The sequence below is a fragment of the Sarcophilus harrisii genome, chromosome 3, assembly GCF_902635505.1.
Source record: "Sarcophilus harrisii chromosome 3, mSarHar1.11, whole genome shotgun sequence".
Taxonomy (NCBI): Eukaryota; Metazoa; Chordata; class Mammalia; order Dasyuromorphia; family Dasyuridae; genus Sarcophilus; species Sarcophilus harrisii.
Window position 1 is genome coordinate 308,975,898 of NC_045428.1, and position 27,376 is coordinate 309,003,273.

The window sequence follows — 27,376 nt, forward strand, 5'->3', positions numbered from 1 at the left end:
AATATTATAGCATTCAAAAGGAGTTAAAGACAAGTTACTTTTCAGAAGAAACATGAAAATGACTTATAAAACTATGGTGTAGCCATATTTGAACTACAACTACACAGTTAAAATATAACAGCAGCAGGAGAATGAAAAAATACTGTTAGAATAAACATTGCTCAAAAGGAGGGGAAAATGAATTAACTTATAAAGGAAAATGAAAAGCACTAAACAATATTATTGAAAAGCAGGATAATTTACAATGTAACAACTTATAAATGACTGCAATGAATAAACACTAAGCAAAGGGATAAATGTTTTAATTAACCACAAGAAAACAAAGGGACAAATGGAGTACAATATTAAAAGTACTATTTATATGCTCAGTCTAAAAATGAAGCCATAGATAACTTAAGAATCTCTGAAGGAAATCTTCACCATATCTATACCCTAACAAGATAACTAACCTGATCGTCTCTCTTCTCATCTAAGATATAAGCAATGTCAAGGAGCATTTTATTCCAAAGACGATAACCATATCTGGCCATAACTGCCTTGTTAATTTCCATGCACATAGTCAGTGAAGCACAGGATTAAATGTTCCTGCCCATTTTATCTAGTCCCCAAGACTCGTCCTGCAAAGTGAATAAAAACGATTATCTCTTCATCTACCCAAGGACATAACACTATTAAATAACAAAGGATAGAACAAATATGAGAACATAAAATCCTGACTAGTCTAGTTGCAGAATCAGGAATTAAGTTCTCATTTAGTCCTCCGAGTCCTTGTTTAAGAGGTGACATCTTCCAGAATAGCAATATGTCCCACATTTCCTGAAAATTTTTCTTAGGAGATGATAATGACCATCCAATTAGAGGGATGGGAATAACAGAAGCTTTTATTTTGTACTACAGTTACAAAGGAAAGCAGAATCCTTGGGGAAAGTTGTCTAAATATAAAAACAATAACTTGTTCATTCTTCCTTGATGTTTGACTGTGAAGAGTAATAGAGAACCTAATTCTTAAGAAAGTAATAAGATGATGGAAAAGGAAAGTCAAGGCAGCCCTATATAATGTTATATGATGAAAGTACATAGGGAAAGAGAAACAATGAATTTTTAGATAGCTAAAAAGAAAAATATTGGAGTCAAAGAAAAGGAAACATGCGGAACCCTAATCAAAATAAATGGAATTTAGAGAAAGAGAAAATTGAAAGGGACTTTAAAATTTTAAAAGAAGAAAAAAATGGTTGAAAATTGGGAGGAAAGTACAGAAGAGAAAATAATAAGAAAAGTATAGAAAATAAAGAATTATGGGAAAAAAGAACTAAAATGTATAAACATAAAGGAAGAAGATAATACAGATATACAGTAACACTTCATTTATTTGGCATTTTTCAAGCATCTAAAGATTCTTCCTGTAAGGTCCAAAAATATTACCTTTTTTTCAGTTACGAATGATTTTAGAACAACTTTTTAATTTTCTTGATTAGTTACAGAGTATACTGTATTTAACATTCCCTCATTAAACCTGGGTTTGATCATTATGATTATTAATGATATATTGTCCTGGCACAACATTTTTTTTCTACCATGCCTATTTGCCATTTCAGGAAAGGACCTTTGCAATTCTTTGATCTGCTTTAAAAAAAAAATAAAAGAAATGAAAAGAAAAAAGATTATAAGCTGGGTTTCTTTAGCTTTTCTATTTCATCCTTTGTAGTGACAATAGCTTAAAATTCTTTTTGGAGCTCTCACCTCTTAATTTCTACTTTTAATCTATTAAAGGGCTGAGAAGCCAAAATAACAAAAGATGTTAGAATGATGTACAAATAAGTCAGAGAACCAAGAGTAAGGGTTTAAAGCACTTAGTTTAAAAAAAAAAAAAGAAAAAAAAAAGCTAAGTGTACTTTCTTGGTTGTATTCCAAATGATTGAAGTTAATAGAGGAGTGACTTCCAGAACAAAATGAAAAGAAAAAGAAATGTCAGAATAAAATATTTTAAAGGAGAAAGTGAAAATGGAATGGAAATGATAATAATCATAGTAGTTATTAATAGAAAGGAGAAAGAAAATGGTGCTTTGTTTCACATTAAAAATGAGAATAATTGCACAAAAACTAATAGCTTTTGTTTTGCATTAGATCAAAGACAATGTAAAAACAATAAGATGTAAAATTTTTAAAGCAAAAAAAAAAATTAAAGAACTGATAAATGCTTATTTTTAAAATGGATTAAAAATTTTCCTTTCCTCTCCAGTTTAAGGCTTGTGATTCTTCCTTAATATTTCGGCATGCTGTACTTCAAAATGTCATTAAAGTAGAATAAGGAAATCTAGATTTAAATTTTGGTTCCAATACTTACTAGCTATTTGATAATGAGCAAGTTTTTAACTTTGTGTAACATTTTACCTCATTTGTAAAAAAAAAAAAAAAAAAAGAATCATTTCTAATCTCACAATGTAACTGTGAAGACAGAATTTTTGTTTAGACAATAAAGTACCATGTGAATATATATTATTCCATTCTGTTTTCTCCAAGGAATTTTATCCACAGAGGCAATATGCTAATAAAATACCATCTCACATATACACAGCATTTAAAAGTTTAACAAAAAAGCATTTTTCTTACAAGAACCCTAGTACAAATATTATTATTTTTATTTTACAGACACGAAAGTTGACTGTGAAATGTTTAAGAATATTACACATATTCATACAATCAGTAAGGTCAGAAACATGATTTGAATATAAGTTTCGTAAGAAAACAATATGTTAATGTTTTGGAATTTAAATTGACCTGAGGAAAAAAAAATGCAAGAAAAAAAGATTTGATGTTATCATGTCAGCTGTACAAACTGACCAAAGTCCACAAAATTAGACAGAACATAAAAGAAATTAAAAGGTAGATAAATTGTAACTAAACAAAAATTAAATTGTTAATAATTCATATATTTTATTTAAGATTAACTGGGGTCAAATTGAAAGGGAGGTTATAGTTTGATATATGTTGGTTCCCTGTTATACACAAATTTTTTTTCACAACTTGCATTTGGTGAACAGGATGATTAAATTTTGGAAGAAAAACTCAGTGAAAGACCCAATGGGAAATATAGAAGGAGTAATAAAAAAAAAAATAATGAATGGATTTGACTATGTTTGTACAGTGTCAAAACAATGTTTTTAACAAGTGAAAATAACTCATTTTTTTCTATATAAAAAACAACCAATTTTTGATCAAATGAACAATCCTGTATTTACAAAATAATAGGATATTCATGTAGCTCTATCTCATTTAAGATTATATAACTGATATAGAATATACTCCTATAAATGAGATGACTGTGTCAAAACATGAAAACTTACTGCACAATAAAGAAATAAATAACTATGAATTTAAAATGCTTCTAAATTAGCATCTTAATTAGTTGAGATCCTAACAAAATGGCCTAAGTAAGTCTTAAGAAGCTTGTCAAAATAGTTTGAATACAAAACAAAGATATGGGAAAATGCATGAATTTACAAAGAATTTTTATAGTTACTGCCTTAAAATGTAAATGGTCTACAAAGAATGCTTATTTAAAAGTATATTAAAAAGTTTTAATCGTCATTAAATTCACATAAAATTCAAGTGAACAAAGTAATTCATAAAAATGTAACAAAGAAAAATAAAGTATTATGTTTCTATGAAATAGTATAATGGTTATTTTATACAAATATTTAGTTTCAAGAATTTAATTTAATGAGAGGAAGCCAAATTCAATAACATTGAAGAAAAGCTAATAAAATCAAGTTTACTCACCAGCTAATGTACTTGTATGCCTAAAAGCTCGGACTTGGGAATCTGATAAACCAGTCAAAAGGGAAATAACTGTATCCATCATATACTCATCATAAATTATGCTATATTGACACTGTCGAATCAGAACTCCAATGAATTCACAAAAGTTAGAGCGAAATTTTTTCCACTGAGGTCCAGGCATGGTTAGGGGATAATCACCACTGTCCTACAAGAGAAAAAAACCCAACATTAAACTGCATCAAAATATGTGTCATAAACCTTGCTCCCTTACATGGACAGCATTATCTTTACTTATTACAACTTATCATATTTTGAAAAAAAAAAAAAAAAAAAAAAAAAAAAAAAAAAAAAAGCAGGAGTAACAATTGTAATATTAGCTTTCATAAAACTATCAAAAATAACAAGGATATTAACAGGTAATCTGGAAAATCTCATTACACTTAAAGACATTATATATTTGATGAGTCATTTAGCCATATTTTATGTACACATACATACATATACCTACCAAGTAGCATCACATCTATATATTGAAGAGTTAATCAAATTGCAGGCAGATATACACAATAAAAACTATAACGTATGCTGTTCTGGCAAAACCAAATATATGGAAAGAACTGAGGATATTATCTACTCAAAATCTATTCCTTTTACAGATGAGGGAAGCTGAGTTTCATAGAATTAAAAGTCAAAGATATGATATGTGAACCCAAATCCTTTCTGTTCAGAGATTGGATGGGTCCTTTCTCACAATTTTTTTTTTTGCATATTTCCTTTAGCTCATCTCAGGAACTGAACTTAAAATCCATTGATTATAACTAGTTATCCAGCAAGCTTACGGGTAATGTAAAGTTTAGCTCTTATAATAATAATTTGTACTTCATTCAATATGGTCAATAATAAAAGCAAACATATCATACAGCTAAATACTAAGTAAATATCATGTATTTCAATGATTGGAGTTACAGCCTATGAATACTCATTGGGGAAAAAGGGACTTTGTAACACACTATTAATGTATTTATTAGTCCCTCCCCATACCCAAGCCATTTGAAATGCTTCCGAAAGAAAAATAAAATATTCAAACTAATAAACATTTCCCAAGGAAGGCAATGCTGACACTGGATGGTAACAACAACAACAACAAAGCCCCATTTAAAAGCTATTCACTTTACTGTCATGAGGTATAGCACACATTACACCTCTGATCTTCTCAAATAGCAGTTTATGTAATTGCACTAATCAGAATTTCAAGTATTTCTAATTTGTCTTTACATTGTTGCTACGTATAACTTGTTCTTCTGGTTCTGCCCATTTCACTTTGTATCAGTTCTTTCAGATGAATTTCATTTTTTTTTCTTTTTTTTCAGAAACAGTCCTTTAGTAGTTTGATTGGCATGGTACTGCATAACTTAATTATTTAGGTATTATTTTCATTACAGGTATTTATTTAGATGATATTATAGTTTCAATCTATCCACAAGTAAATAAAATACTAAGTTGTGCAAAGTTGTTTATATAAAATAAATTTCTACATATGATCAACAGGAAGGGATAAATTCCATTTAAGATAACTATAGAATGTATTAAAGTACTTGAAAAGCACTCTTTCAAGGTACAAAAAAAATCTATTAGTTTTAAAAAATACTCTTACTAAAAATTTAATGCTAATTTCTGTGAAAAAATACAAGAAACTATGTACTAAAAGCATTTTTTTTCTTAAAATAATAAGTAGTATCTATTTAAAAATTGTAATGAAAAAAGAATTTTAAGCTCTACCAATCAGCTTAGGAGTAAAGAAAGGATGTTCATTTACTATTACTATTAAAAATAATGGCACTATGGTATTAAAAGTAATTGGTATAGATGGTTAGAGAAGCCACCAATATGACTAGAAAAACCAAGACAGGTAAGGCAAAATGGAAACAAAAGAACCAATTACATTTACATAGTAGGCATAATATCCCTGTGCTAAATGCTTTATTATCTCAATTATTCTCTAATTCAATCTTCACAATAACTCTGGGAAGTAACTGCTATCATTATCCCCATTTTACAAGTAAGAAAATTTAGGCAAATAGAGATTAAGTGATATGCTCAGGTTTACAAAAATAAGTAACAGTTTGAGGGCAATATTGAAATCAGTTTTTTTTGGATTTTTTTTTTCAGACCTGGTATTCTATCTACCGTGTCATCCAGCTTTTGCTAAAAATAAATTTCAAAATCCTAGGGAATCAGTAAAGGTAATTATCGAGATATATAGCACCACCAAAATTATAGGCTATAAAAACAATAACAAAACAAATTCCACCAAACACCTTAAATATCAACACCATTTCTATATAACAATAAAATCCAAAATCCTATAACTAAAAAAGGAATTTTCATTCCATATACATAATGTATAAAATATCTCATGGTCAATATACCAAAGATCACATTACAAAATGCTTCTGATGGAAAAGAGAAACTTAATAACTGAAAGAATATTAAAGTTCTCATGCTAGTATGTGTGCCAATTTTATAACAATGACAATACTATCAAAGTTAAATTACAGTTTTAATGCTCTAGCATGCAAATTATTAAAGGAATACTATATAGACATAGATAAAAAAACTTAATTTGGAAAAATCACAAGAATATCAAGGGAATAATGAAAAGACAGGGAATGGGGTTAAGAAGAAATGGCATTTCTAGACTTATACTATATTATAAAACTACAGTCACAAAAATATTTGGTACTATTTAAAAAGAAAAGCTGATCAATGGAAAATAGTAGACAAGGGAGGACTGGAAAAAATGGAATTCAAAAACTCAAGAGTTCAGGAAACCAAAAAGCATAAATCAGGACTCCCTATTTAATAAAGCCTGTTTTAGTAAAACTGGAAAGCAGGGTGGAAGATATTAAGGTTAAACACATACATTTCTATTCTAGAAATAAACAGATATAATCTTTTTTTTTTTTCCTTACTGAGGCAACTGGGGTTAAGTGACTTGCCCAATGTCAAGTGGAAATATTAAGTGTTAAGTGTCTGAGACCAGATTTGAACTCGGGTGCTTCTGATTTCAGGGCTGGTGCTCTATCCATTGCACTACCTAACTGTCCCCTAAACAGATATAATCTTAATATTAAAGATCAAAACCATGGCCTACATCATACCAAATTGTGTGGGATGAAGCCAAAGCGGTAATAAGGGGAAATTTCATATCTCTAGAGGTCTACTTGCATAAAATAGAGAAAGAGAAGGTCAACGAATTGGGCTTTCAACTAAAAATGCTAGAAAAAGAACAAATTAAAAACCCCCAAACACTAAACTTGAAATTCTAAAAATAAAAGGAGAGATCAATAAAATTGAAAGTAAAAAAAACTATTGAATTAATTAATTAATAAAACTAAGAGTTGGTTCTATGAAAAAACCAACAAAATAGACAAACCCTTAGTAAATCTGATAAAAAAAAAAGGAAAGAGGAAAATCAAATTGTGAGTCTTAAAAATGAAAAGGGAGAACTCGCCGCTAACGAAGAGGAAATTAGAGCAATAATTAGGAATTACTTTGCCCAACTTTATGGCAATAAATTCGACATCTTAAATGAAATGGAAGAATACCTTCAAAAATATAGCTTGCCCAGATTAACAGAGGAAGAAGTAAATATCCTAAACAGTCCCATCTTAGAAAAACAGAACAAGCTATTAACCAACTCCCTAAGAAAAAATCCCTAGTACCAGATGGATTTACATGTGAATTCTACCAAACATTTAAAGAACAATTAACACCAATGCTATATAAATTATTTGAAAAAATAGGGATTGAAGTAGTCCTACCAAACTTCTTTTACGACACAGACATGGTACTGATAACCTAAACCAGGTAGGCTGAAAACAGAGAAAGAAAATTATAGACCAATCTCCCTAATGAATATCAATGCTAAAATCTTAAATAAAATATTAGCAAAAAGATTACAGAAAATCATTCCCAGGATAATACACTATGACCAAGTAGGATTTATACCAGGAATGCAGGGCTGGTTCAATATTAGGAAAACTATTAGCATAATTGACTATATCAATAAGCAAACTAACAAAAACCATATGATCATCTCAATAGATGCAGAAAAAGCATTTGATAAAATCCAACATCCATTCCTAATAAAAACACTTGAGAGTGTAAGAATAAATGGACTTTTTCTTAAAATAGTCAGGAGCATATATTTAAAACCATCAGTAAGCATCATATGCAATGGGGAAAAACTGGAACCTTTCCCAGTAAGATCTGGAGTGAAGCAAGGTTGCCCACTATCACCATTATTATTCAATATTATATTAGAAACACTAGCCTCGGCAATAAGAGTGAAGAAAGAGATTAAAGGAATCAGAATAGGCAATGAGGAAACCAAACTATCACTCTTTGCAGATGATATGATGGTATACTTAGAACCCCAGAGATTCTACTAAAAAGCTATTAGAAATAATTCATAACTTTACCAAAGTTGCAGGTTATAAAATAAATCCCCATTAATCCTCAGCATTTTTATACATCACTAACAAAAGATAGAAAGAGAAATTCCATTCGGAATAAGTGTCGACAGCATAAAATATTTGGGAATCTATTTACCAAAGGAAAGTTAGGAATTATATGAGCAAAATTACAAAAAACTTTCCACATAAATAAAGTCAGACTTAAATAATTGGAAAAATATTAAGTGCTCCTGGATAGGTCGAGCAAATATAATAAAGATGACAATACTCCCTAAACTAATCTATTTATTTAGTGCTATACCAATCAGACTTCCAGGAAAATATTTTAATGATCTAGAAAAAATAACAAAATTCATATGGAATAATAAAAGGTTGAGAATCTCAAAAGAATTAATGAAAAAAAAATCAAATGAAGGTAGCCTAGCTGTACCTGATCTAAAACTATATTATAAAACAGCAGTCGCCTAAACCATTTGGTATTGGCTAAGAAATAGATTAGTTGATCAGTGGAACAGGTTAGGTTCACAAGACAGAATAGTCAACTAAAGCAATCTAGTGTTTGACAAACCCAAAGATGCTAACTTTTGGGATAAGAATTCATAATTTGACAAAACCTGCTGGGATAACTGGAAATTAGTATGGCAGAAATTAGGCATGGACCCACACTTAAAGAACGAGATTATAAATAAATTGAAGGAACATAGGATAGTTTATCTCTCAGACTTGTGGAAGAGGAAGAAATTTGTGACCAAAGACGAACTAGAGACCATTATTGATCACAAATAGAAAATTTTGATTACATCAAATTAAAAGCTTCTGTACAAACAAAACTAATGCAAACAAGATTAGAAGGGAAGCAACAAACTGGGAAAACATCTTCACAGTTAAAGGTTCTGATAAAGGCCTCATTTTCAAAATATATAGAGAACTGATTCTAATTTATAAGAAACCAAGCCATTCTCCAATTGACAAATGGTCAAAGGATATGAACAGACAATTTTCAGATGATGAAATTGAAATTATTACCACTCATATGAAACAATGTTCCAAATCATTATTAATCAGAGAAATGCAAATTAAGACAACTCTGAGATACCACTATACACCTGTCAGATTGGCTAAGATGACAGGAAAAAATAATGATGATTGTTGGAGGGGATGCAGGAAAACTGGGACACTGATACATTGTTGGTGGAGTTGTGAACGAATCCAACCATTCTGGAGAGCAATCTGGAATTATGCCCAAAAAGTTATTAAACTGTGCCATACCCTTTGATCCAGCAGTGCTACTACTGGGCTTATTCCCCAAAGAGATATTAAAGAAGGGAAAGGGACCTGTATGTGCCAAAATGTTTGTGGCAGCCTTATTTGTAGTGGCTAGAAACTAGAAAATAAATGGATTCCCATCAATTGGAGAATGGTTGGGCAAAATTGTGGTATATGAATGTTATGGAATATTATTGTTCTGTAAGAAATGACCAGCAGGATGAATACAGAGAGGCTTGGAGAGACTTACATAAACTGATGCTAAGTGAAATGAACAGAACCAAGAGATAATTATATATGTCAACAACGATACTGTATGAAGATGTAATCTGATGGAAGTGGATTTCTTTGACAAAGAGACCTAATTCAGTTTCAATTGATCAATGATGGACAGAAGCAGCTACACCCAAAGAAAAAACATTGGGAAATGAATGTAAACTATTTGCATTTTTGTTTTTCTTCCTGGGTTATTTTTACCTTCTGAATCCAATTATCCCTGTGCAACAAGAAAACTGTTTGGTACTGCACACATACATTGTATTTAGGATATACTACGACATATTCAACATATATAGGACTGCTTGCTATCTAGGGGAAGGGGTGGAGGGTGGGAGGGAAAAATCGGAACAGAAGTGAGTGCAAAGGATAATGTTGTAAAAAAATTACCCTGGCATGGGTTCTGTCAATAAAAAGTTATTATAATAAAAAAAAAATAATAAAATTAAAAAAGCAAAAACCATGGCCTAGATGTACCAGACGTAAAACTATATTAATGACTAGCAGTCATTAAAACTATTTGATACTGGTTAAGCAACAGATGATCAGTGGAATAGGTTAGGTTCACAAAACACAATAGTGAAGGACTACGGTAATGTAGTGTTTGATAAACCCAAAGACTCCAGCTTCTGGGATAAGAACTCACTATTTGATAAAAATGGAAAATACTATGGCAGAAAACTATGCACTGACCAACATCTAACATTATATAACCAAGATAAAGTCGAAATGAATTCATAATTTACAAATAAAAGGCAATATTAAAAGCAAATTGGGAGAAAAAGGGATAATATACCTCTCAAATCTGTGGCGAAGGGAAGAAGACATTATGAATTAAAAAATGGTTAATTTTCATTACATTAAATTTAAAAAGTTTTGTACAAATAAAACCAATGCAGCCAAGATTAGAAGGGGAGCAGAAAGCTAGGGAAAAAAATTTATAACCAATGTTTCTGATAAAGGCGCCTCCTTTCTGAAATATACAGACAACTAATTCAAAATTAAAAGAATACTAACCATTTCGCAATTGATAAACAGTCAAAGGATAAGAACAGGCAATTTTCAGATGAAGAAATTAAAGTCATTTGTAGGTATATGAAAAAATCTTTTAAATCACTATTGATTGGAGAAATGCAAATGAAGATAAACGTGAGGTATCAATACACACCTCTCAAACGTCATAAGATGACAGAAAAAGACAATGATAAAAATTGGAGGGGATGTGGGAAAACTGGAACATTAATGCACTGATGATGGAGTTGTGAACTTATTTAATCATTCTGGAGAACAATTTGGAGCTATGACTTCAATCAAACTGTGCATACTCTGTGATCCAACAGTGCTGCTCCTGGGTCTGTATCCCAAAAAGATCATAAAAATTGGGAAAGGACTCATAGGTGCAAAAATGTTTGTAGCAGCCTTTTTGTAGAGGCAAGGGACTGGAAATTAAGTGGATGTCCAGCAGTTGGGAAATGGCTGAATACATAATGGTATATTAAAGCAGTGGAATACTATGGTTCTATAAGAAATGGGGAGCAGGCTGATTTCAGAAAATCATGGAAAGATTTACATGACTTGATGTTAAGTGAAGTGAGTAAAACTAAGAGTACATCCCACATAGAAACAACAAGATTATGTAATGATTGTGTCTCTTTTCACCAATAAAGTGATTCAGATTAATTCCAACAGACTTAAGATGTAAAGAGCCATCCATATCCAGAGAGAGAACTATGAAGACTGAATGGGGATCAAAGCATAGTATTTTCACCTTTATGTTGCTGTTTTTTGCCTTTTTTTCCCCTTATGAGCTGATTTTTCTTGCTTAATATGATGAATATTGATATGTTGCTAAGAATTGCACATTTAACTTATATTGGACTGTTTGCTATGTAGGAGAAGTGGAAAGTGGGAAGGGAAGGAGAAAAAATTTGAACACAAGGTTTTGCAAAGATGAATGTGGAAAACTATGTTTGGATGTATTTGGAAATTTTAAAAACTATTAAATTTTTAGAATAAAACATTATTGAACATGTGGCTTCTTTTCTGTTTTTTATGATCTTCCTGGGATACAGGCCCAGGAGAAATACTGATGGATCAAAGGGTATATGCACAATTGATAGCTCTTTGGGCTTAATTCCAAATTGCTGATCATGTCACAACTTCCATGTCCCAGTTTTCCCATATCCCCTACAACATTTATTATTATCTTTTCTTGTCGTTTTAGCCAATCTGAGGGGTTTGAAGTGGTACCTTGGTCTGTTTCAGTCAGGCAGGGGAGAAGCTGCAGAGCCCAGTCCCTAGTGTAGGGAGCCTGGGATAAGGAGCCAGAGCATTGCTGGGGAACCTTCTGTGAATCTCTTAGACTTCTCTGCCCTGATTACAGGTGGGTGGCTTATTAGATTTGCTGCAAGACACCCAAAATCCAAAAGAAAGAAGCAAATTTTAAGCTACTGAGCCTGAAAGAACTCGGTACCTGGCCATGATTCCACAGCACCAGAAATCAGTCAGAAATATCAGTCTCAGGACAAACTAAAGCAGCTGTCACTCCTTTGCCTTAAGATCAAATCTTAACCGTTTAAAAAAAAAGAAAGAGCAAAAAAGTAAAAAGAACTCTGACCATAGGCAACTTTTATGGAGAGACCTCAAACCCTGAGGTTCCCAAAAGCAAATCAACTCCAGATGAAAACACCAAAGAGAGATATGAACTGGGCCCCATTTCACAAAGCCTTCTTGGAAGATCTCAAAAAGGATCTTAATAAAGAGAAGACAAATGGCGAAAGAAAATAAGATCTTTGCAAGAGGGTATGGAAAAGGAAAAACAAATTATTTGAAGAAAACTTCTTAAAAAATAGATTTGATGAAATAGGAAAAACATATAAATCCTTACAAAATAGAAATGACACCAATTTGTTGAAAAACAAAATTTATGAAATGGGAAAAAAAATGCAATGAACAAGACAATTCAATTGGCCAAATGCAAAAGGAGCTTAAAAAAAAATGGAATGCTATTTTAAACACATATCATCCAAAGGAAATACTCTTTAATAAGATATGTAATCACCTTATGCTAAATTCATTTAAGTTAAAATTGAAGTATGATTGTCTGAGTGATCTCTTCCTTCTTGGAATTGCTTAGGTTCCTCAAACTGAAAATGTTTTCTCGCTTTTCCTATGTTTTTACTGGGGCAATTTTTATTTTTCCTTTGTTTCTACCATGCCCTATTTTTTCTTTTTATAATTTATTACTAGGCATTTTTTATTTTTCTTGTTATTAAACTGTAAACTTGTATCCCCAATGTCTAGTATAGTTAGTACTTCACAAAAAGCTAGTGCTTAAAAATATTTCTTAAAGTGTAATTTCCTAAACACACTTTGCATTACTGAACTATAAATAAATGCCTTGAGGAAAGCAATTATATTCAATTTCAATTTTGTATTTTTAGAACTTAATATATACCTCTTTGCCTATTCAGAGGCTGGATGACAATTACAATAGGTAATTCCTTATGACATCTTTAAAACCAAATTGAGGTCTCATTCCATCTTTTTGTATTATTAAGGATTTGTATTTTTATTGTGAGAAATATTTTGAATAAAATGATGCACTTCAGCCAATTGTACCTATAATGAAGTATATATGAGGGAAATTATTTTGCTAATTATGATTGCATGCCAACAGTTAGGGAATCGTGATATCAATCAGGTAGAATTCCAAAAAGGGATTTGAGGATTAGTCCTCCTAATGGAGTACTTTTTCTTTTTGTAAAGCAATGAACTTCAACTAGATGACCTCTGAGGTCACATAAAGAGGATAAGGGACTGGCCCAGCATCATATAAGTAGTTAAGGATTGGAGGCCATCTTTGAACTCAAAAGATGAGCCATCCTGACTGCAGGCCTGGTACTCTATCCAATATATCAGTTGGCTACCCCATACCTAGAATTTCTCTCTATATAATCTCACTTAAATAACTCACCAAAAAGATAGGGGGTGGAAGTGGGGAGTGGAAAAATCCATTTGCTTGGACAAGCTCCAAACTGATTTCTCTTGGAAGATATTTTTAGGAGGAACATTAACAATAACTTTCCTGAGCATACCTCCTAACTTCATGTCCTCATTTACCAATGCTCAACATTAGGAATACAAATTTCAGTACTGCCCCCAAAATAGTGAAGAGTAGTCATTTTGTTTTGGAGGAGTTTGAATGTCATTGGTATAGAATGCTTATCAAGGAAATCAACTTCTTTCATCAAGCCTAATCAGAAATTATTATGCTACTTTTCTATCTTAGAGAATCATCTGAGGAGGGAGGGGGGGTTCTAAGAATTAAGTAAAATGTCCAGGGTTACAAAGCTAAAGTGTGCCAAAGGTAGGACTTTAATCCAAGTCCTCCTGACTCCTAGGTTTGCTCTTCATTCCCTATGTTAACCTATTTCCCATTAATTTTCTCAAAATTGCCCATATTCTCCATGGAAAACATGAAGAAAAGAAACATTTTATGATGCCACATTGGATCTATTCAATATGAAACATTTCATCAATTTGAATCAAAATAGATAATGCTCTGAAGCTACCTATCATCTGTAGGCTTGAAAAGGTTTTTAAATTTTAATCAAGGATTTAACAAAAAGGACTAACTGAAATTAAGTTGATCATTAAATCTTTCATCACTTTTTTTTTTTTTTTGGGGCAGAGATTCTACCATGCTTTAACAAAAATGACCACTAAAACCAATTATTTTAACATGAATTTGGCAGACTGCCACTATGCAATTAAAAAGAAGTTGCTTAGGAAAGAATATAAATTTGCTGTCACCAATTTAGTAATTAAGCCTAGGTTTCTGATTCTGGGCTTTGGCTATTATTTCATGACAAGAAAAAAAGGGGAAAAATAGCAGAAATATGAAAATTTTGAGACTTGGTAAAGAGCACAATAGTATAAGAATTGCATTTGCAGAGCTTAGTACTTTTCATGGCCCATTAGCAGCTCCTAATAATGCAATTATTCATTTCAGTAAAGTCTTAATATAACTATAGGTAAGATGTCAAATTAACAAGTTTGAAAGTAAGAGATCATTACCAAGCCAATGGAAGCATAATGCTATTCTACACAGAAATAATAAGTTTTTCAAAATGTTGTGATGGTGAATTGGAGAATGTATTATGCATTTGTGACAGTATACACAGACCAAAAATATAAGTTTAAAAGTTAATTGCCAATCTACATTGATTAAAAAATTTTCTCAGTAGAATTTTCTTGCCAATTATATCATAGATACCAACAACATCCTTCTATGTGTGACCATGTATGCAGGTATTATGTATGTGTCTATGTGTGTGTGCATGCATGTATGTAAAATACTTGCACTGAAAGGAATTTTTATAACAATGTGGACCAACCATGAAGCTGATTTGTGAATTGTCATATCTAAAGTACATTCCTGATAAGAGTCATTTTTGATCACCTTATAGGTACTTAGAAAGGAAATCTAGTTCTATGGAGGTCTCAAGGCTTAATGGTTAAAGTGAATGCCGTCTGCCTAATAAGTATTCAAGGCTAGATTTGATTTCAGAAAGTTAAGTTTTCCCTGGCTATGGAAATAGACATTCTATTCCCTGTGTCACCTAGACATTCAAATAGTACAGCCCATTAAAAACCTAGACTTTGCACAATTTTTGTATAAATGTAATATCCAGTGGATCACAGTTAAAATATTCTTACCTTCATCTTTCTTATACTAATGATAGCTCATTAGTGATGATTTAGAAGCACTGCTAGGAGATAAAAGATTAAAAAAACTAAAGCTAAAATTGCTGACCATAAATATATACTACAAATTTAGAGATGTCTCCCCCTGAAATGTTCATATGGAATATTTGTACATGACTTGTAGTAGAATTTTCCAAGCTCATAATATTCTACTCAGCCACAGTCAGACACATTGTAGTTTGACCCCAACATAGCATTCATACTTTGCTCCTCTTAAATGATGAAGGATAACCAATTCATTCTCGTGCTTGAAAAAACTTACGTTTCATCAAATCAAACTCATACAAAACATAAAGCTAAACACAGAAATGTGAACTATTAAAGAGATGTAGAGTGGATCTTTATTTAAATTACAATGCTAATGAAGGTTAAAAAAAATTAAAACAGATCACATACACCCAAGAAACAACTGCATTTTGAAACATTTATCTGTGTAAATATAAACTGTACCTCATCAAATTCTTCTGTCATTTTTCTGATGATTTCTGCATTCTGCATATTTCTGAACATTTCAATTCTCACAGTACCTACAAAGACAGAATTGTGATTCTTTAAGTATAGTAAAAATACATAAAATTTAACATTACAAATAATTTCTATAATACAGAATTTAATATTAACTTTGAAATCTGAATTTAAAATTAACTTTAAAATGGAATTGTGAATTTCTAAGTGATATATTTTAATTCAGTAAAAAGTACTGTGGGATGTCTGATATGGAAATATGGAGAAGTCAATTTTAAGAAATCCTTTAACACATCAGATAACATAAATACAGCATAACAACAACAACAACAAAACATATATATATATATATATGTGTGTGTGTGTGTGTGTTTTTAACTTCCAAGAATGAAGATCACATTTTCACAGATTTTTCTGCTATTTCTTAATGTTGAAAATTTCATGTTTAATTATTCTGAATAACTTTGGCACTTTTATTCTAATATTGCCCTACACACAAAAAAAGTAGTCAGAAGATTCTTTATAATAATCTTTTTAGAAAAGAAAGAAGTTGTCTCCAAATTTCTATTTTTAATAATATATTTATAACTTCTATAAATAGTTACAAATCAGAGAGAAAGATCACCTAAACCTCTCTTACTCTAAGAATAATCATATTTTGAGTAAGAGAATTCAAGAGTAAACGGAAACAAACAACAAAAAGAGTGAGAATGTTATGTTATGATCCACACACAGTTCCTGCAGTCTTCTCTCTGGATGTAGATGGCTCTCTTCATCAAGAGATCACTGAAACTAGCCTCAATCATCTCATTGTTAAAGAGAGCCATGTCCATCAGAATTGATCATTCTGATGTCATGTACAATGATCTCCTGGTTCTGCTCATTTCACTTAGCATCAGTTCATGTAAGTCTCTCCAGGCCTCTCTGAAAACATCCTGCTGATCATTTCTTATAAAACTATATTATTCCATAACATTCATATACTATAACTTGTTCAGCCATTCTCTAACTTATGAACATCCACTCAGTTTCCAGTTCCTTGCCACCACAAAAAGGGCTGGCACTAACATTTTTGCACATGTGGGTCCCTTTCCCTCCTTTACAATCTCTTTGGGATATAGGCCCAAAAGAGACACTGCTGGATCAAGGATTATGCATAGTTTGATAATTTTTTTTGAGCATAATTCTAAATTGCTATGCAGAATGGCTACATCTGTTCACAGGTCTACCAACAATGTATTAGTATCCCAGTTTTCCCACATTCCCTCCAATATTCATCATTATCTTTTCTAGTCATCTTAGTCAATCTAAGAGTTGTGTAGTGGTTATCCCATAGGTTTCTTAATTTACATTGCACTGATCAATAGTGATTTAGAGCACCTTTCTATATGACTACAAATGGTTTTAATTTCTTCATCTGAAAATTGTCTGTTCATATCCTTTGACCATTTATCAATTAATCCAAAAAATTTTAAGTACTTGGAAAACTTGATAACCAAAAAGGGTATAACAGCTAAAGAATTTAAAGATTAAAAAATTTAAAATTATATGACCAACATAATTCTTGTATTTCTGGGGTGGGGATACAATATTTTTCATTATACAGAACAGAAAGTTCCCAATGAAGAAGCTCTTAGTATTACAGATGGGGCAAATGGTCTGTATAGAGAGTGGCCCAGAGCTCTAAAAGATTAAATAACTTGTATAGGATCACACCAGCACATGTCAGAGGTGAGACAATGCAGCTTATCCTAACTGGAAGGCAGGTTTTATATCTTTATTACATCATAATGTATATCCTGCATAAATGAGATATGTAATAAAGTTTTTATTTGACAGGTAAAAGAAAATTCTGCTTAATTTAATTTATTAAATGATAAGTTTCAGTTATGTGCTTAAATACTGGACATACCATGAAAAGAAAGACAGCAATTAGCACTATCTAAAGAGTTTACATTCTACTGAGAGAAAATGATATGTACACAAGTGAAGCCAAAACCCAGGTTAGAGGAACACAAAATTCGCAGCTCACAGGTCAGAAAGAGCCTTGATGGGCGATGGGGATTTGAAGGAGGTGGAGGTGACAATGAGAAACATTCTAGACACAGAACAGCTAATGAAGAGACATGGTGGCAAACTATGTAATAGTTTGTTATGAAAAACAGCAAGTTTAGCTAGAATACACAGTATATAAGGGTAGTAATCAAGTAATCACTCTGGGCTTTAAATGTCCAAAAAGAGTTTGCATTTAACCAATGAACAATAAGAAGGCAATAAAACTTTTTTTGAAAAAGTAAAAGGTGATGTCAGACCTGAGAGCTTTAAGAATGCCAATTTGGCAACCACTTGGAAGATGGATGGAAAAGGAAACTAACTGCTGGAAGAAAGATCAAATAGAAGGTTACTACAGACTAGGTCCAAAAGTGACAATAGCCTGAATTAGTATGGTAATTAGTAGACATGTCAAACTGGATGTCATCTCTAATTTAACATGTCCAAAACTGAAGGCATATTCCTGTCAATGCCTATTTCTTTCCACAGCACCACAATCCTTCTTGTCAACACATGTTCTCAACTTTGGGATCATCCTGAATTGCTCATTCTCTCTCTCTCTTCCACATAATCCAAATGGCATGCTTTTCACTTCAATGATACTTTTCATAGTCACTGTCCTTCCTCATTCACATAATCATCTTCCAGTGCAATTGGTCTTGTCCACCTAAATCCTTTTCTAATATATGTTGAACACAGTTACCCAAGTAACATTTTACCATATCATTCTCCTGTCTTTGTAAGACCCAGGGTCTAACTATTGCCTCTAGAATGAAACATAAAATTTTCTATTTGTTGATTAAAGCCTTTCACAAATTAGTCTTCACCAACCTTAGCTAACAGACTACTACCCTTTGATTTATTCCAACATCTAACCAAAATGATTTTCTTGCAGTTCTGCATGACAGGCCATTTTCAATCTTTTTAGTCTTAGAAAAGTTGCTTTTAAGCTTGGAATAGGTTTCCTTCCTTGCTTTTGTTTCTGAGACCAGGAACCTTTAATTTCCAATACAGTTTAACTTACATGCCAACTCCCAACTGAACCTTTTCTGAACCTCTCAGTTGCTAGTATTTCCCTCTTCCCAAATAAAAGTACTGTGCATTTACTTTGTATATACTATATATCTATGTATATAATATTTCCTTCCATAGAATGTAAGCTCCTTGAAGGTAGATACTTTCATTTTATACTTTGAAACTCTAGATCTAATACTGCTTGGCACACTGTAGGTATTTAATAAATCTTTGCTGATAGAATCTCTGGAGAGAAAACGATAAAAAAAAACAAACCAAAAAAACAAAAAACAAAAAACCCACTACCAAGAACATAGTAAAGAACTTCCAAGTTCGCTTTTTGGACATAATGAGTTTGAGATATCAATGAGACATTTAGTTGAAGATATCTGGAAGAAAACTGGAGCTCTGGAAAAAGAAGATGGCTGAACAAATATACTTCAGAACAAGGAATCAATTATTTCAAAGATGATTGAATTCAGGAAAGTAAACAGAAAACAAATAGACTAGTTCAGATGAAACCAAGGGAAAAGAAAGTTTTTAAGATACAGTGGTCAATACTTTGATAAGGTCCAATAGAAACTTAATTTTTTTTAAACCAATATTGGAAAAACTACAAGTGCATCAAATGCATTTTTTAACTAAAAATATGTATACAGGAAATAAAATTGTATATGTTTCAGAAGACTAAATCAGTTATGAGAAATGTTCATTTTTCAAATGACATTTATAAGCTATTGTTATAATATCCATACTCCAGATTTTAAAATTATACAGGAATTTTATATTCCTCTGTTGGAGAGATATCAACACAAGCAAGCTGAGGGGCAAAGGTGCTGGTTCTGAAAGAATTAATTGAATCAAAGAATAAGTGTTCTGCTTGTCTATTATCTCTTCTAACTTTCCTTCTGGGTTTTTCTGTTAACTTAAAATGCTCCAGTGATTCTCTTTTTTTTTGGAAGGAAACCCACACTGAAAAACTGGAACAAAAAATCCCAATAGGCACTGTTGAGCAAAACAAATTCTAACCATTCTGTCTTTATTTTATAATTAAGTTTGAGTCTATCATTGCAGTATCAGAAAGGAGTGGGAGTAGCATGCTTCATCACTAATTTTTTAGAATCCTGCCAAATGTCTTATTTTAGAAAAGAGGAAACTCATAGAAATGAGATTCAGAGGGCCTCAGTAATTTGGTTAAGGTCAACTAACCTCAAAGTTATATTTTAATCTATAAAGTAATGCTTCTGAATTTCCTCTAAAAACTAACTTTATAAAATTTAAACATAAAATGAATTTTAACTACTGTCAAATATTATTTGTATCTCTTGTCTTAGTAATATTTTAATGCAGATATAGGTATATCAATTAATCAAAAAAAATTTATTAGGGTACATAGTATACCAAATGCCAAGCCTGGGGTAAGCATTGGGGATACAAAAAAAAAGGCAAAAATTTCTGCCTTCAAAAGCCTCATACTTTAATGGAAGAAACAACAAAAGTAAATGGAAGATAATCTCAGATTGGAGGTTACTAACAGCTGGGCAAGAGCCTAGAAAAGGATACCTATGGAAGAAGGAATATGCAAATGTCTTTAATTCTGATTTTATAAAGCAAATGGTAAATGTGAGGATTTCTATTGATTTCAATAAAACACTGGATAAGTTTCTTGAGAATAAATTATGAGATAGTGGTAAGGGAATATTTTGAAGACTTTAATTTCAGAGCTTGATTTAAAGGTCATGGACCTACATCTTCCAGGAATTTCAGGCCCTATCTAGATATGTTCAATTTAAAAATCACCAAAGACAACTGTAGCTGAATTTAATGAGAGAATCAGAAACAGGAGAGATGGAGAATGTGGGGAAAAAACCAGCTGAATGAGACAAAGAAAGTGAAATAAAACTTAGAGGAGAAAAACCAGAAGTGATAATGTAGAGAGGGGGATGAGGTAAAAAGATATGAATAAGGGAAGTAGATTGATTTCAGGGATTCTGACTAAGAGAAAGGGAGTACAAAACAGGTTTGGGCAATAAAAAATGTACTTAAAGTCAACTTTAAAGAGAAAAGATGGTTTCTCTTTAATCCTTTAATAAAATTACATATGGTGGTTGTTGAAGGCATTGATGCTATGCTATGGAAAGTAGCAATGGAATAGAGATGTTGTTCCACTAAATCTATTACCCTATTAGCCTAAAACTATGGAGACTGAATATGGATCAAAACATTGTGTTTTCAATTTTTGCTGCTGCTGTTGTTTGCTTGCTTGTTTTTTTCTCCACTTCTCATTTTTTTTTCTCTTTTCATCTGATTTTTCTTGTACAACATGACAAATACAGAAATGGTTTTTTTTTTTTAAATTGCACATATTTAATCTATACCATGTCATTTAACCTATATATGTCTTGGGGAGTGGGCAGGTAAGGGAGGGAGAGAGAAAAATTTGGAATACACAGTTGTAAAAAAAATAAATGTTGAAAACTATATGTGCATTTGGAAAAATAAAATACTATTTAAGAATATTTAAGAAAGAACATGGTGTGTGGGCAATAACGTTTCGCAAATGAATACAGAAGGCAACATGTTAAACTCAAATACTTCATATAACTGTCAACTGACACAACTCCTAATTATGTTTTTAATGGAGCAGAAAGACACATTGTAAAATATGTCACATATGTTACCCAGGACATATTTTGATAGCTAATTTTTTTAAGTATCTTTATTTCCATGTGGAAAAACATAGCGACAGGGTCAGGATGAGAGTGCCACCAGGGATAAGAGTGATTTCTATTCTGAGACTTCATAAAGACTGGCAGGATATGCATGCATTTTGAGAAGAACACAAGGAGTTGGAGTTACTTAAATAGGAATGGCTAGAGTAAGCTGAAAAGCAGAAGAATGAAGAAAATGTTTTGTCACTGAAGCCAAAGGAAGATGGAATTTCTAGAAAAAAGGATTGGTCAATAGTGTACAAAATTACAGAAAATTCAAGAAAAATTTAAAATAAAGAAAAGTCTCTAGGTTTGGTAATTACCTTGAATGTGCAGTTGAATACAGAAATGGTACCAGAAGATAAAATTATAAGGCACTGAGTTAATGTCAGATGGGAATAAAACAAATATAAAGATAAAAGTATCATGACTATCTGGACACAAGTATTTAATATGCTGTCATATCATTAATGAACTCTATGTCCCTGAGCAAGTCATTTTTTACCTTACTATAACTTAATTAGCTAATATGTTAAAAAAAAAAAAAAAAAGAAGGTGAAGGGGAATGCTAAATTAGATATTATCTAAGGTCTTTGTCATCTAGAAAACAGTGTGAATACGGGAAATGGGCAAGTACAGTTCTCAGAAATAGAAGACGGTATATTTTAAAACACTTTATTTACTTTATTAATTCCCAATTGACAAACTATTTTAATATCACTGTTCTGCAGTGCTTTTTGGTCTTTCCTCTCTATTCATTAGGCTTTCGTTGTAATTGTTTTAAATGATACCAATTATCCAAGGCTCTTTCTTAACTATGAATAAGCTTGAACTTAAATTATCAATTTAAAATGTAAAGAAGTATTCATCAAAGACTTCCCATTTTAAATGATGATAATTAATTCAGCAAATCTTATATTTATGAAATAAATGTACTGCCATAGGGACACAGCATGGTTAAATTTATCAAGACTATATATACACTAAATCAATATATAAGATGTTTTTTATAGATACTTTATTTTATGTTGGTAATCTCATTTTATTTTGTGTACAGACCTATTTTAAAGCATAAAAATGCCAAAGGTCAATGATTGTAACTATAGTCTATAGTGTATCTAGTAGAATCTAGCACAAATTGGAATATCATAATAGCTTTTGATCAAATTTGCTGTTCTTCAGCCATTTCTGTAGTGTCCAAATCATTTGGAGTTTTTGGCAAAGATATAGAAGTAGCCTGTCATTTCCTTTTCCAATTTATTCCCATTTATTTTACAGATTAGGAAAATGAGACAGAGTTAAGCCCAGGGGTCACACAGCTAAGGCCAAATTTGAATCCATGAAGCTGAGCTTTTTTGATTCCAGGCCCAGTACCACTTTTAAATTTTTTAATAAAGATAATGACAATAGTCAATTTGACCATATATATAAAGTATTAGAAGACAGCAGCAAAACATACTTCTAATGTCAATAAGTGTAGGTCAATATAATATCTCTATATATTTTTGCAAGTATAAAAATCCTTGCCTATATGGTGTCAGTAATGAGAACAGGGGTAAAGTTGATAATCAAGGTTTCCTAGGCACTGAATTATCCATTGAGATTTAATTTTTATAATAAATAGATCCAGAAATCTGATAAAAGTTAACTTTCCCATTCTTTTTCATAGAAAAAGACATAGTGTATTTACTAAGTTTATACCATGCATAAAATATTTTTCTTTTATGAAAAGGAAAATCATACAAACTTAATGTTTATTCATTAAAGTTAGTTGCATGCAATCTTGAAAAGAAGTCCCAAGATTAAAGTCTAGTCCAGAGGTTGCCAAACCCTGGCTCTCAGGCTAAACGTATCCCTGCTCCCAGCCCTCTTTTTTATATAGCTGGTCAGCTACTGGGACAGATTTAGACTGAGGGCCACTGTTTGTGAACCCCTAAGCTAATCTAAAGAGATAAGTAATCATAAACCTCCAGAAAGGTAAGAATTTATTGAACACAATTAAGTTAGGATAGTTAAATAACAAATCAAGCAAAATAAGTCCATATAAAAGTAAGTAAACAAATGAAAATTCAAAAAGGGGCACTGACCTAAAAATGTTAACTGCCTAAAAATGATAAGATAAGCACAAGATATGCTGACATTTCATTATCACTTCATTAACATAAAACAGTACATAGGTACTTTATTTTACAAATGAAAATACAATCAAATTACTTCAAGGAACACTATAATATTGATAAACAATGCTGAACAATGAAGGGTGGTGGATTTGAAATAGGAAAAAAATTGGGTTTCAATAAATCTTTATATATAGGTTTGAAATTAATGAGTCTGAATAATGTCATTTACTTAGCTGTGTCACTTAAACCAGCTCAACCACAATTTTTTATCAGTAAAAAGGTAATGGTACAGAACTTGCAATTATATACTTTGAGAACCAAATAACACAATGGATATAAAGTTAATGCCTTATACAAATGATTCAGTGGAATAAAAAAACAGTAAAAGATGTCAAGCTTTTGGTGTTTGGATTCAATTGCATGATTATTTCTACACCTGAAAGATATGCTTTTCATCAGTGTGAGTAATCCCTCCACTAGAGCAGAACAGGACACTTTACTGGATAGTCTTCAGAAGATATGGCAAAAATAGATTTTCCAATGGTTAACTCTTTGTGATGAGAAGTAACTTTAATTATAACACTGGAGACATATAGTGTCTCCACCATTTGTATTTTCCAGATAAATAAGATCTTCCAGGGTTTATATAATTTCTGTTAACCTAGGCTTTGAAAACCCAATGTTACCTACTACATCACAATGGAAAAGCCTTAAGAGGAAAGTAGTATAAAACAACAACAACAACAAAAATTAACTATTGTTTATGTATAGCACAATACACTATAAAATTTAAAGGTTTAAAAAATTTCATTAATTAAGCAAAATCAAGGTTAATTTGTACTCATCAATATTCAAGATTAATAAGCATAGTAAATAACATAGGAAGCAAAGAAAAAGAAGTAAATTATTATATATCTTAAAATTCTTTGCTTTTATTGAATTATCTTTTACCTTTAATGTCTGTTCTACATACATATATATGAGAATCACCCTAAGGATGTGTGTGTGTGTGTGTGTGTGTGTGTGTGTATACATACATACAAACACTTGCCAGTTTTGAATATTTTATTTTAGAAAACTCCTAGAATTCAAGAGACACTATTTTAAATTAACCCAGTCCTTTTCACAAAGAATGTTTCATGAAACTCATAAACCATTTCCTCAACAATTAATTCCTCAAAGCACTGATCAAGTTGCTTCATTTAATTTCATGAAATTAAGATAAAACTTGGATTCATCTTGGCATTACCATCTTTTCCTAACAACAATTCATTTTCTTTTTTGCTATCAAAAGGTGGATGAAATAAAAAAAAAAAATTATTTAAACCAACATACTTGTCTTTCCAATTACAGATCATTAAATCATTAGAGAATTACATAATTACAGGCCGGACCTATATATTACATTGTAAAAATTCATTTGCAAGTTGGTTGGCTGTTGATTAAGTATATTCTCAGAAAAACAATTGTATAAAGATGGTTGAATTCTGTTCTCAACAAGGCCTAAATAATCTCTGCTTCTTATTGTCTGTGTAAAGCTATATATATATTATTATTTCTGTATTAATATATATTATGAATTCCAGCCAGAACTGTAAGAAGCATGCTTCATCATCATAACCCTAGCAATAAAAGCTCTATACCTAGTGCCAGCTAAAGCAAAGATACATGTTTTAGTTATTTGGGGTTTTTTTGTACATTAAGTAATAATGGCTAACATTTTTTATACATCAAATTGGTTGGGAGGGGGGGAAAGGAGGGAATGGGGACAGAGATGGACAATGAAACAACAAAGAAATGTCTAGGGTATAAATGAAATTTTAAAAAAATCTGAGAGCAGGAAAGGACAGAGATCCCTAACATCTTGAGTAGGATAAGATACGCAAGATTCTAGGAGAAGCATAATATAGTTACTACTCAAAATGAACAGCTACATTTAGATTGTACCATTTATTTGGCAAGCAATCATGTGCTATCTATTATATTCTTGTTACTTGTAAAGGGCCGTAGATAGTGGGGGAACTCTGGGCTAAAAGGTCTTATACCTTATCCAGAGATCCCCCACTCAGGTTTCCTCTGGGCTAAAGTGTCTTATACTTTACCCAGAGTTCCCCCACTATCTGCAGCCCTCTATAATTACTCATCAATGCATGCTTTTTTTAAAATACAATTTTATTTTATTTTCAAATACATATCTTTCCCCTCCAGTATAACTCCCATACATTGAAAACAATTCCCTGCTAACAAACAGTAGAGTCAAGCAAAATAAATTTCTGCACTGGTCAAGTATAGGAGGAAAACAGTCTCAATCTTTTATGCTGAGTCCCTCACCTCTCTATCAGGAAGTGGGTAGCATGTTTCATCTCCAATCCTCTGGAACTGTAGTTGGTCACTGTGTTGATCACAGTTCCTATGTCTTTCAAAGTTCTTTGTCTTTACAACACTGCTGTTATTGCATAAATTGTTCTCCTGGCTCTGCTCACTTCATCTTGCATCAGTTCATACAAATGTTCCCAGGTTTCTCTGAAACCATCCTCTTCATGATTTCTTACAGCACAATAATAATCCATCACATACATATACCATAACTTATTCAGCCATATTTCAAATGATAGGCACTTCACATGAGTCTTCTAATCAACAAAAAAATGTGGGTTTTTATATAAAGGAACTACTGTGGAGTTTATATTGGAGATAGATGTATCCACATTTCTGCATTTGGTTTTGCACTATGTTTGTGAATGATCTTAAAATCACCAGCATTGTGACTACTAACCCTTTTGTTTTGATTTTGAAACACAATTTCTGATTTTATCCAATTATTCCTAAAAGGTGTTAGTATCCCCTTGAAAGGAACTGTCTAAAGCAAAAGGTCAATAAAAAATATCCTATTTTTATTTTGATAAATGAACAAAAAAATAAAATCAATCATGAGGGGTGTTTTCCTTGGAAAGGAGGAAATCTAATGACCTAAACAAAACAAACAACAGATATGTATGTATGTGTATGCACATATACATACACACTTGTGTATATATGTATATATTCACAAAAGAGATCTGAATTGGCCAAAAAGTAGGTCAGGCAATTACCAGAAGGAATACTGCCAAGGAATTGATCAATCAATAATCATATATTAAATTTTTCTTATCTCTTATACCCTGAGTACTTTGGCAATAATAGCAAGTGGATATTGAATAATGAAATCCTAAATGTCAAAGTTTAAAGATCAAATCTTATGAATAATTCACAACTGTATAAAAGACAATAATAATGATGAGACATTTCTGGAATGCACAAAAGTAGTCCTCACAGGGGAAAAAAACCCCAAACACACACATACGCACAAAAGATACTTTTAAGAAAATAGGAAAACAAGCTCAATGAAAATGTGACCAGAAACTTAGAAAGTATATAAATAATCCAAAACAAGCACAAAAGAGGA

The 27,376-nt window shown here is 31.6% G+C and overlaps 1 protein-coding gene across 2 annotated transcripts in view; it reads right to left on the reverse strand.

Annotated features, from left to right (window-relative positions):
* Positions 1-27,376, reverse strand: part of STAG1 (stromal antigen 1) — a 202,059-nt gene that overhangs the window by 126,872 nt on the left and 47,811 nt on the right. For both annotated transcript variants that reach the window (XM_031959783.1, XM_031959784.1), the window contains 2 exons: positions 16,020-16,096; positions 3,781-3,985 (listed from right to left, as the gene is read on the reverse strand). In XM_031959783.1, the coding sequence (XP_031815643.1) occupies positions 3,781-3,985; positions 16,020-16,096 (282 nt within the window). The remainder of the gene's footprint in view (positions 1-3,780; positions 3,986-16,019; positions 16,097-27,376) is intronic.